Here is a 16,466-nt window from a genome sequence, read left to right as displayed (position 1 = left end):
GATTCTGTGTAACTCATACCGGTTTGCCTAATCCCCACTTACTCTCTCATAAACAATTAAACATTTTATTTTTGTTTGTATATGGGTGAAAAGAAGTATAGAACCATACCATAGTATTTCAATTTCAAATATGCTGCACCCTTCTTCATACAGGGGTACGTTATACATGGCCCAACAAACTGGGGACGAAGAAAAATATCATTATTTTAGAAGGCACTATTCGAATCATACGATATCTCCTTAATATCATTTAAGGTAAGACATTCTTGTTAATTGATTCTTCCTTCGAAGTAAGATTGATAATCAACGGTTTTTACGCCATTAGCTATTTTTGAATTTTTATATACATTTAAATATGATTTTGGTCTCTTTAAATGCCATAATGTTTTTTCATTTAATCTTTTAAACTTTAAAGTTATAGTCTGGTCTTTGTAATTTTCCCCCATATAATGTTTCATTTGTTTTGTTCATAAAATGTTTATGTCTCGTACAAATGAAGGACATAAAGAGAAACTCGTAATGATTAAAAATGAAACTAAAAACAAAAAATTCAGTTAATAAAAAAAATAGAAGACTAACAAAGGGATTAAGTGAAAAAATTATGACAATTAAAGTATATTTTCTTAAAAAATAAATAAAAAAATTGTAATATTTAAAAGAATTAAAAACATTTAATTACTTCAGTAAACAAAATTAACTACTTTGATAAATTTTAGACATTCATATACTCTAATAATAATAATATTATGATGATGATATGTGTCTATAGTATTTTACGAGGTCTGTTCAGATCATATCATAGAAGGAATGTTGAATTATAAAATTAAGGTCCCATTTAAGACAAACTTCTCTATAAGTATTTAAGAAAAAAAATTAAATAAAATATATTATACTTCTTTATAAACTCAAAAAAATTAAGTGCATAAGAGAAAATCAAGTAAGAAAAACTTGTATAAAAATTACGTACATAATTTAGTTTGGATTTATACTACCTTCTTATTTTACTATTATAATTTATAAGTGGAAATATGACGATGATAAACAAAAGGATATTAAATGTAATGCGAACGACGTTACAAAAATAGCGCGGCGCGTTGATTCGTTTCCCGCCAAAAGGAGTGACAGTGTGCAGAGCAGAGGCATCGAGCATGGAGAAGGAGAAGGAGAAGGAGAAGGAGAATCCACTTTACTGGAAGCAGCTAATGGTCAACTTTCTCGTACGCAACCACTCCGACGAGCTTCGTTCTATCGTTTCTTCTCCCGATCCCAACCTTCACTTCCCTCTCTTCGTCGAGTACGCCATTTCTACTTTCTCTTCTTTTTCTTTTACTGCAAAATTAACCAACCCTCTTTCTCTTCTTCAGTTTGGCAGAGTTAATGGACCACCATCCTCTCACTTTCCAGCTCCTCTTTTACAAACCCAAAACCTACTTGCCACTATTCGATGAAGCTTCCCTTTGGGCTCACGTCCGTAATTCTCTCTTTCGGTTATTTATTTTTATTTGGAGGAGTTAAAGGTGGAAACTTGACTTGGATATGTTTTGTGGGTTGTTTTAGAGAGTCTTATTGAATGATATGGCGGATGACAAGAAAGGGGTTGAGAAAAAATTCATTCATGTTCGTATTAACATCGGCGGCTCACCCCTTGAATGCCCATGCCCTGGTCTGCTTTTGCTTTTGCCCCCTACTTGTTTGTTACAATACCCCTCACCCTCAGGGAACGGACCCTCATCTCAAATTCTGATTTGTGTGTGCGTGTTTTGTTTTGTTTGATGTAATTAGTAAATTTTCCAAGCATAGGACGTGTTCGCGTGCAGCACCATGGAATTCTTCTCACTCTCAAGGGGATAGTAATCAGGTCCGGAGCAATCAAGATGCATGAAGGGGAGAGGATGTACATGTGCCAAAAATGCAAAAACAGGTGTGCGTGTCCTACTTCTATTTATTTATTAGTTGCACAGTGCACACTTATAAACTTATACTATTGTTGTACTACAGGCTATAATTGAATGCTCATACTGTGGGTGTCCACGCGGGCAAATCCAACTCACTTAAGTACACTCACGAATTCACTAGATTCGGTCTAGTAGTGAGGAATTTAGATAGTTTGCATGAGGTTTTAGGTTTAAATATCATTGTCGCTACTTTACACCAAAAAACTTATGTACATTCACAACTTGGAAAGTATATCTGTTTTAGTCCCATGTACCTCAGAATAAGTTTGTCACATGTCAGTTAACAAAGTATGTGTGCAGCTTCCCAGTTTATCCTGAGGTGGAAGCTCGAAACTCCATATCATTACCTTCAATTTGCCCAATTCAGGTATCTTTTGCGTTTGAGTTTTAAGTTCTGCAGTTTCCCTACAATACTCGGATATTTGTTCCCTTTTCATTACCCTTAAATAAATAATATGATATGCAATGATATATTAAAATGTAAGACAAGCAAAGTGTTAAATTTAGAAGTTGCTTGCCCTATGTGAAGCTTCTTGCAATAAGTTGAGGAGTTCGTAGGTCAACTTTCTTAATTCACAAAATTTCCTGGAAGCTCAAAATTGATTTTGGAACTTGTATCCTTTCAAATTTTAATGTTTATGTGCTTGTTTGTAAATCCAATGAGTATACTTTTAAATTGGAAGACTATCTTTTTTCATTTGGTTATGTTGGTTATTTGCTGTTTATAATAGCAGGGGTTCAAGCCCTGTGGAGGCACAAAATTCCAGTATGTAGAGAATACTATAGTATGCCATGATTATCAGGAGATAAAAATTCAAGAAAGTACACAGGTGCTAGGTGTTGGGGCAATACCTCGTTCAATTCTTGTCATATTAAAGGATGACCTTGTAGATGTTGTTAAAGCTGGAGGTATTTAGATTCACTTCAAATTTTGAATACTATTTTATGATGTACACATATTGGATCTAGGAAATCTAATCCATAAACTATGAATTTTCCTTCCTTAAAATTATGAATGACGGATCTTTGGATTTTGTAATACAAGCCTGGTATAATTTCTCTCGTTTTTCTTATCTGTTTGTGTTATATAATGGCTTGCATTTGATTTTAGAGCTTTGCCTGGCCTCATATGATTTGACTGACATTGGACTTCTCATTGTTTTTCATGGACATTAGTGTTGATCTATGGTTCAAAGTTGGCGTGGATTTACATATAGTATGATTGGAAATTACTATTTATGCTGCAGAGTATAGTGAATCTTAATGACAGAGCATTAGGGTGCATTGGGATTAGGGATTTAGAAGTTGAGTGGCAACTCTTTATAATCTTCATTGATCATAATGCATTTTCTCTCTGTTTTGTCGATGGATGTGAGTCTATAGTACCATATACGTCAAACCATATTAATTCCACGCCTACTTTTTCTTCTCTCTATTTCCTGTTTCCTTCCCAAGTTGCAACAATTTTTGAAATAAACAGAAAGCTTGTTATGTGTTCATTTATTTTGAAGCCATGCAGTATTGGATCATTATTTTTGGAGATGGACTTTTCAGTAGAAAATGTTATTTTCTTGCATTAGTTTCCTGAAAATTTGATGGTCTGTCATAAGCTAAAGCTGGAGTCCTGGAAGAGAATATTGTCAAATTATTTTTGGTAATTATCAGAAAATGAAAAGGAAGTATTTCTTTTAAAATCATTAGTGTGTTGTAGCAAGTAATTATGTATAAAATATTTTCTTATGCACTGTAATTAGGATTAATTTCCTAATTTGTCTCTTACTATTATTACATACGATATGTAGCCTTAAAATCTCTAGGTTAGCATTTTTTTTCTCATGTGTATATATATATTGTGTTGTACCTATTGCTGTAAATAATTAAGATGGAAGAAGTAAAATGACTTGTTAGTCATTATCCTACGCTATAGAGTATAGGGCTACAGGCATTATTTTTTTTATAAAAAAATAATTAAGATATACTGATAGTAACCTTTCATGTAGATAAAATTAACAAAATTATATGTGAACCTACTGAACAATATGATACGATTAGATTGTTAGGCAAATTGCATGCTGCTATCTAAATTGTGGATGGATTTCTGGAATTAGCTCACCCATGGAGGATTACACTCCTTTGTCCTGGCCATTATAGAATGTATATGGCCAAGGGAATGAGGGTCATGAATTCATAAATGCAATATTTGATGTTATATGTTTGGTTATTGGGGACTTTAATTCTCTTTTACTTGCAGACGATGTGATTGTCACTGGTGTCTTAACAGCAAAGTGGTCTCCAGAGTTGAAGGATGTGCGCTGCGACCTTGATCCTGTATTCATTGCCAACACTATAAGGTGCAAAAGAAGTTTTCATTGTGTTAACCTTAAAATAATAAAACATCCTAGTATCTGACATTAGCCATTTTGGTGCTCTCCATGGAAAAGTTTGTCAGAAGAAAAATATATTATTTATGCATGTAGAAACTTTTCCCATTTCCCCCGTAATTTATAGATCATCTAGTGTCTAGTTATACCTTAGGTTGAAATGGCAACCTTTTCTGGCAATATTCTTCTAATCATTCTCTTTTCAGGTTATTCAAATATTAGTTCTTTAATTATGTTATGCCTTGATATGAATCTTACATTCAAGAAGTTGTTATTCTTCGCAGCATTCAATTTACTGCTTATAATGACTTAATTATGTTCCCATTACTGTCATTATCTAAAACCCAGGATGTTAAAACAACTATTTATTCACCTCCAACTAATATATTTAGCTTTGGGGCTGATTGGGTTTTTGGCATGGTATTAAACTTGAAGCCCCCTCTCATATGGTCTATAGATCAGTCCTTGCCAACCTCATTTTTTATAATTAAATTAAATTTGGATCTGTGCAGTGATGTCATACATTTTAAGTACCATTTTATGAAGTGTCATGTTGAAATAAAAACACTGATCCTCTTTACTCTATTTGGCTACTTTAACGATTTGGCCTTGTTTCTACTAGAATGAATTCTTAACTGGAGAACGCATGTTTCATGTTAGAAATTCTGTTCAATGTTCCCCGTTTTCCTAAATCTGAATCCAATAATTACACATAAATATAATCCGAAACTCTAGGTATTCTGTGGAACTAATAAGGATTCTTTAAAATAAATGATGAAAATTTTGTAGCTTATATAATCAGTATACTATTGGTCTAAGCAGTCTTTGAGGTAGTAGCATCCTTACCCGTTGATTATGTTCCAACCTGAATTTTACTTCCCAATTATGGCAAAATTAAATAGGAATGACTGTGTATATGGTCACTTTTACTCATTTATTTAGGAAAATTTTCTTGCTTTTTTCTATAAACTCCACAAGATTTGTTTGCAATACCATGTTTTAAATTTTTTGCACTGTATTGATGTTATGTTTACGATTCTCTTGCTTATAGTTTTAAGTTCTTGTATGAAGGAAAACATTATCCGGTTGGATAAATTTTTGGGTTTCCTTCCTATTAACTTTGGCTGCATGATTGTTCTGTCGATACGAGAAGGGCGAATGCTATAGACCATGGGCAACCAAACCACAAAGCTAGCCACTATGGTGGGAGAGCTCAAAGCCATATAAATCCAATATCAAAACTCCATACTTTCGATGCAGGACTCTGTACCCCTTACCTTGTAACTGAGTCCTAACATTCTTCCATGCAGACCATGCTCCATCGCCCTGGTACTCTCAGGCTGGCTGTGCACACTAGCCCTCTGACTAGCCATGGAAAACACTGCAATGTCATCACTACCATCCTTGTTTGCAACTGAGACATGGTGGAATGCTACTGCCACAAATGTAACAGTGAAAAAAAGGGGAAATACAAGTACATGAACCAGAGCAGCATACAATTCGTGCAATGCAATCAGCATTACCACCTCACTCCTCTCTTCTAGATCTTCTTATATTATACTCCTTATTCAATCAAATCCTTTCTTTCCCTGGTCCATGTGTCTATTATGTTATAGTCAGAGCCCATTAGTGAAATAGGGTCCACTATCGAATATATTTTTATGGCTTACTCGTTGCCCCTGGGTACTGATTCATTATGCATCCTTGATTTCCCTACTGTAAACCTTATTTACACGTGGCCTATTAGAGGGTAAGTTCCACACGGTATATGTCTTAACATGTTTAAACAAAGCACATATTAAGTGCTTTCAGAAATTGAACTGATGCTTTAAATTGTAGTCATCTACTGTGATCCAATGGGAGGAAAGCAAATAATCTGACCAAGTTTATTCTGAATTTTTATTTTCTCATTGTTATCAGGAGAATCAATGAACTGAAGTCAGAAATTAATACTTTGCATGACACTGTTATCAAATTCAAGCAGTTTTGGGCGCACTTCAAAGATTCACCTCTAAAAGGTGCTATTCTGATAACACACCTTTGGTCTTGTTTGTATCTTTTAAATTCATATTTTTGAACCTTTCATGTCTCGCAATATTTGTAATTTTATATAGTCTGCGAGAAACTGGACTGTACAATACAGCATAATTCATCACCTATAATATTTGGTCCAATTCTGCCCAGACTCCTCACATGCCAAATTTGGTTAATGACTGTAAAAGTATTCTGGAATGCAATGATTTATGTATATCATGTGAGATGAAAACTTTAAAGTCTTTTCAAACTGATCCAGGGAGGAATGCTATTCTACGAGCAATTTGCCCACAAGTATTTGGCCTTTTCACTGTCAAGCTGGCTGGTAAACACATTCACCCTTGGTTATGACTATTTACTTTATGTATTCATCTTGGAATTTGTTGCATTTTAATATAGGTTTGGTACTTGCTATTTAGTAGCTTTCGTCCTCAACTTACGGTTTCTTTTGAGGATTTTTTTTTGAAATGTAAATCAATAAAATTATTTCAAATGTAAATCAATAAAATGGAAATACTTTGGTTCATGTTGAAAGAAAGAAAAATAAATGTAAGAGATGTTGAAACAGTGTGTAAACTACATAATAGAATCTGTTTTATAGAGTAAATACCAATAACTATAGGAAATTTTATTCATATATACATGATATGAAACTTTGTTCTGCTGTGTCTTTCTTTAGAGGAGGTTTTTAATCTAGGCTTTTAGCCCTCCACTGTATAAAAAAAAATGCCTATAAATCAGATTCTAATAAATTTGATTCTTCTGTATATTTATTTATTTATTATTCTAATTAGATATGCCTATTATTACAAACATCCTTATTAAATAAGGAAACAAATCATAAAATATAAAAGAGGAATAAATTCTAAAAAATATCTAGGATACTTAAACATTCTAAGATAAACACTTTTTTATTTTTTTGTGTTTGTCTAAACTTCTTTTTTTAAAATAAGCAATTTTTTGCTTTTTTTAGAAGTAACTTCTATCTGCTTCTTAAAGAATTGCTTTTTTTAAAAGCACTTGTTTAGAAACACTTATTTTTAAGTTTAAACAAATAGACCCATATCATCAAATATTTTCTCAGATTTTCTAACAATTCATATTGGAAAACATGTAGAAGGGATTGGGTTCATGTAAATTTTAAATTAAAAAAAAAAAGTTGAACCCTAAAATAATTAGTTCAAATAGAATCTAACTTTCAATTGATCTTGGAAATGGGAATCCTAAAGATGAAAACAATATCTCTCCGAATCTCATTGAGTTTCATTCAAAAGAAGAACCTTTATAAAGATTGTATAAGGGATATACATGACTTCAAAAAAAGTTTATAAGGGACTAAGTTCATCACGGGATTTCGAGGGGCCAAAGAATTGTGATGCAGAGACCTTCATTTATTTTGATTATAAATTTATGTCACTGACATGAAATGATTAGGATAAAGATATGGCTCATGGCTATGTTAGTATGGATAAGAAGACAGGAGAATTTGTTCTTCTCAAGCTGAATAATTTTTTTCCTTTGATAAATTATCTGGCTGTCTTTTTCTCCGTTGACTGAATTTTTTTTTTTTTTTTTTTTTGTGAATTATTATCATATCTCTGTGCAAACATCTCATGTCTTTTGCTTCTGCAATCAGTTGCATTAACACTTATTGGAGGTGTGCAACATGTTGATGCTACTGGAACTAGGGTAAGAGGGGAGTCCCACTTACTCTTGGTTGGTGATCCTGGTATGCAATCCATTGTTATTACTATTTCTGCTACCACCACTAATACAATTAATATTAAATTTCTATATGCTGTAAAACTGCCACAAAAATTGGACGATGCTTCACCTAATGACTTGAGTATGTGTTCGCTATGTATCAAATGCAGCTTTCTCAATTATATATATGAACTGGATGTTGACTTTCCTGTCAGCTCTTATCATCAAATTAAGTGAAAAGAAATAAAAGAAAGTTTTACTCCTAATTTGCCTCACATACTGTCTTTATTACAGGCACCGGAAAATCTCAGTTTCTGAAATTTGCTGCAAAATTGAGCAACCGATCTGTTATTACCACTGGGTTGGGAAGCACAAGTGCAGGATTGACTGTTACTGCAGTGAAGGATGGAGGTAAGCTCCATACAGCTAAAATTTTCAAAGCGAAAGACTCTTTTACATTCATTCTTTGTTATTTGTATCCATATTTTGCATATCTGTCAATATGTTTGTTTGAATTCACTTACTATTAAAGATACTTTATTTAAGTACTCTACAGTAAACTATGGGGATTTCACTTATTTGATAAAATCATGTTCTAGACTTCTAGTGCATGGGCAGTGTTAGACATCAGGAACCACAGGAGATAAATAGAGGGTTAAGAGTGTATTATAGGAAGAAGGGTACAAATAGGAATTAATTAAATCTATTTGACCCTTTGACCTATTAGTTAGGTTCACGGTTACTGTTAGTTAGTTTTTCAGTCTTCTTTAAATAGTTTGGTTGTTTAGGTTGAGGGGGTAAGGAATTACTATTGTAAGTGAACAACTGGACTGATTCCAGTGTGAAAGGAGTAGCCTCCTTTGTGTAATCATTTTCTTTCAAAAGATTCAATAAACTCAGGGACGAATAATTCCCTTTCTCTTTCGGACCTTGTCAAGAACCTAACAAATTGGTCCGACCTGCCGCTCTTCCCCCCCTTCACGATGGATGCACGTATGCACTCCGCGGAAAATACGATCAAAGATCAAGGCATCAAGTTGGCAGAATTACAGAAAGACGTCGCATACATCAAAGAACATCTACCCGATCTGAGCCAGATACGGAATCTCATCATGGAATGCCTCACCAACAAACCCCACACTGACGATGATGGTCAGTCCAACACAACCAAACCGAGTTTCATCGAGGACGACGGTGACGACGATGATAGCACGATGCGTTCTTGGTTAAAGAAAGTTGTGCTACCCACTTTCGAAGGCAATGACCCTTTGGGATGGCTTGCTAGAGCAGAAAGATTCTTTGAAGTCCATCAAGTTAAACCATCAGAGCGATTACGCGTAGCCTTCATCAGCATGGAAGGCAAAGCCTGTCATTGGTTCCAATATTGGCGTAACCAAGCCAAACACCCATCTTGGGACGAATTTACGCGCGCACTACTGAAGCGATATGGTGAGAACGGTAGGGGTACGGTGTACGAAAGACTGGCGGCGATTCGACAAACAGGCAGTGTGGAAGATTACGTTCAAGAATTCGAGTTACTGATTGCCCAAGCCAAGCCTAGCTCCGAAGAATAGGTGTTGGGATATTTCTTGGCGGGATTACGTTCTGACATTCGCAGCCAGGTCCGTCTCCGGATGGTCTGCTGCAACCTTTGCCCATTCCTAATGCTGTATGGGAAGAAATCAGCATGGATTTCATTGTGGGCTTACCCCGTTCTAAAGGATTTGAGGCTATAATGGTAGTGGTGGACCGCTTAAGCAAATATGGGCATTTTGTGTTGATCAAACATCCTTACTCAGCCAGAACTATTTCTGCGATTTTTGTGAAGGAAATCATACGCCTACATGGGATTCCCACTTCCATTGTGAGTGATAGAGATCCTACCTTCATGAGCCATTTTTGGCAAGAACTGTTCCGACTACAAGGCACCCAACTGAAGATGTCTACTGCATATCATCCGGAAACCGACGGCCAAACGGAGGTTCTAAATAGGACACTTGAGACGTATCTACGATGTTTTAGTTCCGAGCAACTGAGAGTTTGGGCTGATTTTATTCCTTGGGCAGAGTATTGGTATAATACCAGTTTTCAGGCTTCAGCAAAATGCACCCCGTTTGAAGTAGTTTACGGTCGACCACCACCGTCCTTGGCACGATTTATTCCGGGGGAAACTCTAGTAGAAGCGGTCGCACAAGACCTTCAGGATAGAGATGAGGCTTTAACACAATTGAAGTTCCACTTACAACGTGCTCAACACCAAATGATTCACTACGCGAATGCGCATAGAAAACCTTTGGAGTTTCAGCCAGGGGACTATGTCTATTTGAAGATCCGCCCACATAGACAGACTTCCATGCCAACCAAACTGCACCCCAAACTCTCCGCTCGATATTACGGGCCTTACCCAGTCCTTAAAAGGATTGGAGCTGTGGCATATCAATTGCGGTTGCCAACGGAAGCCCGGATACATCCGGTATTCCATGTCTCTCAACTTAAGAAAGCTTTGGGCAATCACACGGTGGAAGCAGTGGTACCAGTAGAGTTACAACTTCCTCTGGACTCCTATCAACCTAGTGAGGTGCTGGATAGCAGAGTGATTACACAGGATGGGACGCGTCTCTCTCAAGTCCTCATCCGTTGGCAGGGGAAAACGCCAGAAGACGCGACGTGGGAAGATGCAGCCACCCTACAGACCCAGTTTCCGGATTTTCACCTTGAGGACAAGGTGGTTTTCGAGGGGGGAGATGTTGTTAGACATCAGGAACCACAGGAGATAAATAGAGGGTTAAGAGTGTATTATAGGAAGAAGGGTACAAATAGGAATTAATTAAATCTATTTGACCCTTTGACCTATTAGTTAGGTTCACGGTTACTGTTAGTTAGTTTTTCAGTCTTCTTTAAATAGTTTGGTTGTTTAGGCTGAGGGGGTAAGGAATTACTATTGTAAGTGAACAACTGGACTGATTCCAGTGTGAAAGGAGTAGCCTCCTTTGTGTAATCATTTTCTTTCAAAAGATTCAATAAACTCAAGGACGAATAATTCCCTTTCTCTTTCGGACCTTGTCAAGAACCTAACAGGCAGTCCTTGATCATAATTGATTTTTGTTGTTGAACATTGTTGTTGAATCCTTGGAGAATTACTAGGTTGTCTTGGTTATTTAATAATTGATTTTTGTTGTTGATACATGTTCTATAAAGGACTTTTTGTTTAAGCAACATGCTTTTTTTTTGCATTCAGTTTTTTGAACTTGCCTCTCATGGCATTTTGTATACAAACAATAATGATGAAGATGATAGTTAAAGTTATAATCTAGCATTTCAAGCATACTTTAATTTAATCATACGTAACTCATTTACTTGAATACATAATTCAACATGCACGGATCTGCATACTTTATAGATGGTTATAGTAATTACAAGGCCAATTTATGGAATCTTTAGGGGAATGGATGTTGGAAGCTGGGGCTCTTGTTTTGGCAGATGGAGGATTGTGTTGCATAGATGAATTTGATAGGTAAGCTCTAGCATAATTGCTTTGGTTTTGAATTTATCTTCTGGAGATTAGTTCTTCACCAAATGTTGTATGTGGTCAAGTAGTATTCCAATTTTGAAGCTGAAAATCAAAACAAAGAGCAGGATATTCATATTTGGAGGTTTAAATTGGATTTTTACGCAGGAAATCTTGTGTTGATAAGCATTATAAAACATTTTCTTTTGGCATTTGTTTGTTATATTTAAAGATTTGATGTTTGTGTCTATGGCTATGCACTAAGATGCTTTCATTTCAGCAGTGACTCTAATTATGAATGACACAACAAAGCTTGCAGTCTGCAATAAGACATCATCCTTTGTTTTAATGGAAACTGAAGTTTAACTTTTAACTACACTAAGCCACCGAGTTTCTTCCATTTTTAACTTGGAAGACCTGGACTAGTTCTACATTTAATTGGTTCTACTTTTCTAATACCTGACACCTTCGATACCTTAAGTTGGTTGAGGAAGTTTCACTAAATGCTTTCATGAAACTTGAATGGAAATTCTGGCAGGACTGTATATATTATTTTTATTTAGCATCCTGGCATTGGGTATGTAACTAAACATTATTTTGGCAGTATGAGGGAACATGACAGAGCAACGATACACGAAGCCATGGAGCAGCAGACAATAAGTGTTGCCAAGGTAGAATGTTTGAATACATTACTCAAAATTTGAATGAACTTCAGCTTTCTTTAAAGAGTTCAATGGATATATATTGCTAGTGTAAAAGATTTTACATTGTCAACTAATTAAAAATCAGCTTTGGTATGACTTTTAGGATGATTATTATTAAAGTCAACAAACTTACTATAAATAGTAGTTTGTGATTGGATGACAGTATAAAAAAAAAATTACACTATGAGTGCATATCCTTTTTTCTATTCTTTAAAAAAAGTAAAATGGCTGCTGGCAGGTTTGTGGTAAAAAAGTGTGGCAACTGATCTACTCTCTTGCTTTATTCAGGCTGGTCTTGTAACAACACTCAGCTCTAGAACAACTGTATTTGGCGCCACAAATCCCAAGGGACAATATGATCCTGATCAACGTATCACTTAAGTAAATATATATTATTTAATACTATTTAAGATTGATGTCAAACTACACTGTTACTTGATGTACAATTTCGAGGGCATTGAGCTTTTTCATCTTGGTTCTAGATTATGTCCGAAGTTGTTTACTATTGCTTCAGTTCAATACTTGTCTGACTTAACACAAGGTAGCTCTGTCTGTCAATACAACGCTCTCTGGTCCTTTATTAAGCAGGTTTGATATTGTCCTTGTTCTCTTGGATACAAAAAATCCTGATTGGGATGCTGTAGTTTCATCTCATATTCTTTCTGAGGTAATCTTTATCCCTGTACAATGCATACAACTTTCTGTGGTTAAGATTATAATACTTGTATGAAAACTAATATCCAGGCAGAACTGGATAGTACCACCAATGATGAAGATCTGGTAAATAGCTGGCCACTTCCTACACTGAAGAGGTAAGATATGAGGCTAATGACCATGAATAACACTGTTTGCAGATCATAAAACTTAGAAAAGGAAAGGATTTTTGAAAGTCTTGGGTGCCTTTCTCTTAATCATTATTAAGCTCTGTCAGAACTCAGCAAATTAGGAATCTAGAATTTAAATTTAATTTATCCTCTCTAACTTGATTTTTGTCCCCATTGCTTCATGATTGTGTTGCCATTTTGAAATTGCTCATAATTTTAGGTATAGAAGTCAGTAGCGCACTATAGTGGAGTAGCGGAGTGGCTTGGGCCTGGTACCGCTGTGGGATTGAAATAGTGGAGCAATTTTCATTAGCAGCGGCAATAGCAGTCAAAGTAGTGGCTTTTTGCACGTCATAGTGGCACTACTACCATGATACAACTTTCAAAAACCCATTTTCACTCCTAGAGCACCGTTTTATTTTATTTTATTTTTAAATACTCCACAAAAAGTTACCTTTGTTTCGTCACACTTAATAAGACATTTTTTTTTCATGTGTTCTGTTCTTTCTTCTTCCTTTAGATTTCCTAATTCGCATTTCGCTAATTTTTATGTAGTTTGTTATGTTCTTTTTATGTTAATTTCACCATCATTTTTCATTACTCCTGGAACACCTTTTTTTTTTTTTTTTTTTTTGTTAAAATACTCCAGAAAAAGTTACTTCTGACCTTTGTTTCATCACACTTCATAAGACTTTTTTTCATGTGTTCTGTTCTTTATTCTTCCTTTAAATTTCCTAGCTCACATTTCGCTAATTTTTATCTAGTTATGTTCTTTTTTATAGTAATTTCCTTATCATCTTTCATGTTTTAACTTTGTTATTTTTGCTCCTAGATTGATTGTGATTGTGTGTATAAATTGTGGCTTATTATTTATCTTGAATTCCTTTAATTTTGGGTATTTTATTTTCTTTTTTGAGTATTTATATGTAAGCATATACCATTTAATTTGTATTATTACATTTTAAAAATAACGATCATCTTGCTATAGCATTTTTCGGAGTTGGCCACATGTGCTGCTATGAGATTGATAAATATGATTTTAGGATAACTTTTTTCTTAGAATTTGGGCTTAAAGCCTAACTCAACCACACAAAATTAACAAATAAAGTGAAGATTGTCGAAGTTTTAGTTTTATAAGCATTACTTAGGTGATCACAGTTAAGGGGACTTTCCAACACACTTCCTCACACCCAGGGTTATTGAGCTTTAATTTACTAATGGTTGACCTTGTTTTTTCCCCTTTTAGTAAGTAGACTTTCATTAATTTCATAAAGTAAGGTTAAATAAGATAAACCATTTCTTTACATAGACAAGTAATGGAATGCAGTGACCTTAGTTATGTGCAAAATTCAATCTCCATTGAGTTCTTTTGGTTTTGGCCTGTAGGAATATGCTGCAACATTAGATAGATATGGTTTATTTCCAAATTTCGTCAAAGTTCAATATTGATGGCTTTGTAAAAAACTCTTGATTACTTACAATAGTGAAAAAAATCCTGCAGGTACATACAGTATGTGAAAGAACATTTCAGACCAGTCCTAACGAGAGAGGCTGAAATAGTTATATCCAGCTATTATCAGCTTCAAAGGAAATCTGCAACTCATAATGCAGGTTTGACCTAGAAACCTGTTATGTAATTTGAGTATAATACATAATCAATTTATGTCATTTTCCTGATTGCAAATATGCAATGTAGCTAGAACAACTGTCCGCATGTTGGAAAGTTTGATACGCCTAGCTCAAGGTATGTAACTAGTACTGGATGAAACTTATCTGGTCAACTTATCCCTCTTATCTTATGTGCTTTGACTCTTTAAATGTCATAGCCCATGCAAGGCTGATGTTCAGAAATGAGGTGACTCGACTAGATGCCATCACGGCTATTCTATGCATAGAATCCTCCATGACTACCTCAGCTATTGTGGATTGCATAGGGAATGCTCTGCATTCCAATTTTACTGACAACCCTGATCAGGAATGTATCCTTTCCTTGCTGTCCTTTTTTTTTGTGCTTAGATTACCCTTTACATACATTTAATGCAACTATGACAACCAAACCTTATCCTATTAAATGCAGCCAGTCATGTGGATCAATTGATTTCATTGGGTGGGTTCTGTTGCGGAAAACCAAAATTGCAGTTTAGCCATTTGTGTTGTAATAATTTTGATGACTTACTTTTTTTTCTCGAACCTAATAAAGTGATACGGATAAGTAGTGTTCTTTAGTTTAAATGGAATATTTTGTGATCTTTTCACACAGTAATATCATTCATCTTAGTCAAAAGAAATCTATCTGCAGCGGAAAACTAGGGGGGGAGTAGAGATTGAGGATTAGAGCAGGTATTGCATGTACGTAAATGTCCTTTAGTTTGTGCAAAGCTAAGTAATATTATTGTGTTGTGTTATGTCCTCACTTTACAGCTTTTTGATTTTGCTTCAACAAGAACTTCCTTACTACACAATAAAACAGATGCGAAGCAAGAAAGATTGATCCTAGAAAAATTGGAATCAATAGATGACTTTCCTGATATGAATGAATAGCATGGAGGAGTGAAGGCAAAGTAAGGAGGAAAACAACATGGAAGAGTGAAGTGGTTCCTTTTGGTTGGTTTTGCTATTACAATGAAAAAGATTGTTTTAGCATTGAAGGGGGAAAAGTTTTCTTTGTTACTAAACGATATAGATGCCTTTCATTTGTTTCTTGTGTACTTTTAGACAAACCTGGTTGAGCACTAGAGATGCATACTTGGTTTACAAGCTGCCTGGTTGCGAATTATCTAGTTTCCTTCCGATGTATACGAATATGTGAATATGTTATTTTTTTAATCAGTTGTGAATATGTGATCCAGTTTCAAGCTTTACTAATCACAAAAACTATTTCTATGGAAAGGTTCCAGAAGTTAAATATCGAACTTAAGACTAACAAGTATCAACTTGTAACACATCCGATCCCCTTTCCTTTCAAGTCCTACAAAAATTCAGTATGGTAAGAAGTCTTGCAGAAATCTTGGTCATGGATTTGAGATCTCTATAAAAAATCAGCTTTTTCTTTTTATGAGCGGATTACATAACCAAATTATTATATCAAAAGTTTGGTAAGGAGATCTTAATCTCTGGTGACTTATCTGTTTGTAAAGTTTGGAATGAGATTCTTTTTCTGTATTATCCATTATGCTTTGGTCTTGTGCTGCAAGTATTCTAACTTGTATTGATAGTATTGTAAGTTTTTTCTTTTTTTTGGTAACAAGTTAAGCATCCTTTCATTTTGGATCAATCAAGTTGGGTTTAGATGGGGTAGGGCTCTACAATTTGAATTGCCTGAACTACCCTTTGATGTGGTTGTGTGTGTGAATTCA

At 35.0% G+C, this 16,466-nt stretch overlaps 1 protein-coding gene across 3 annotated transcripts; it reads left to right on the top strand.

The window, feature by feature from the left end:
- Positions 1 to 5: 5 nt before the first annotated feature.
- On the top strand, positions 6 to 15,999 carry MCM9 (minichromosome maintenance 9). 3 transcript variants are annotated; one of them, XM_020365449.3, is made up of 20 exons: positions 1,007 to 1,294; positions 1,365 to 1,467; positions 1,558 to 1,663; positions 1,783 to 1,921; positions 2,256 to 2,322; positions 2,687 to 2,864; positions 4,207 to 4,306; positions 6,257 to 6,354; positions 6,630 to 6,695; positions 8,007 to 8,099; positions 8,369 to 8,485; positions 11,516 to 11,588; positions 12,187 to 12,253; positions 12,575 to 12,656; positions 12,832 to 12,953; positions 13,031 to 13,098; positions 14,612 to 14,721; positions 14,807 to 14,854; positions 14,937 to 15,089; positions 15,581 to 15,999. In XM_020365449.3, exons 1-20 carry the CDS (start codon positions 1,149 to 1,151, stop codon positions 15,649 to 15,651), a joined length of 2,007 nt encoding a protein of 668 aa, XP_020221038.2. In that variant the 5' UTR covers positions 1,007 to 1,148; the 3' UTR covers positions 15,652 to 15,999. The 3 variants fall into 3 exon arrangements, with proteins under 3 accessions (XP_082923677.1, XP_020221038.2, XP_020221039.2); XM_020365450.3 differs by having other exon boundaries at positions 1,008 to 1,294; positions 2,690 to 2,864; XM_083067551.1 differs by lacking the exons at positions 14,612 to 14,721; positions 14,807 to 14,854; positions 14,937 to 15,089; positions 15,581 to 15,999 and adding an exon at positions 13,331 to 14,605 and having other exon boundaries at positions 6 to 1,294.
- Positions 16,000 to 16,466: the final 467 nt, after the last annotated feature.

This window comes from Cajanus cajan, chromosome 1 (assembly GCF_000230855.2).
Source record: "Cajanus cajan strain Asha chromosome 1, NIPB_CcT2T_4, whole genome shotgun sequence".
NCBI classification, from domain to species: Eukaryota; Viridiplantae; Streptophyta; class Magnoliopsida; order Fabales; family Fabaceae; genus Cajanus; species Cajanus cajan.
The sequence above is the reverse complement of the archived record's forward strand: the minus strand, read 5'-3'. Positions and strand labels throughout refer to the sequence as shown.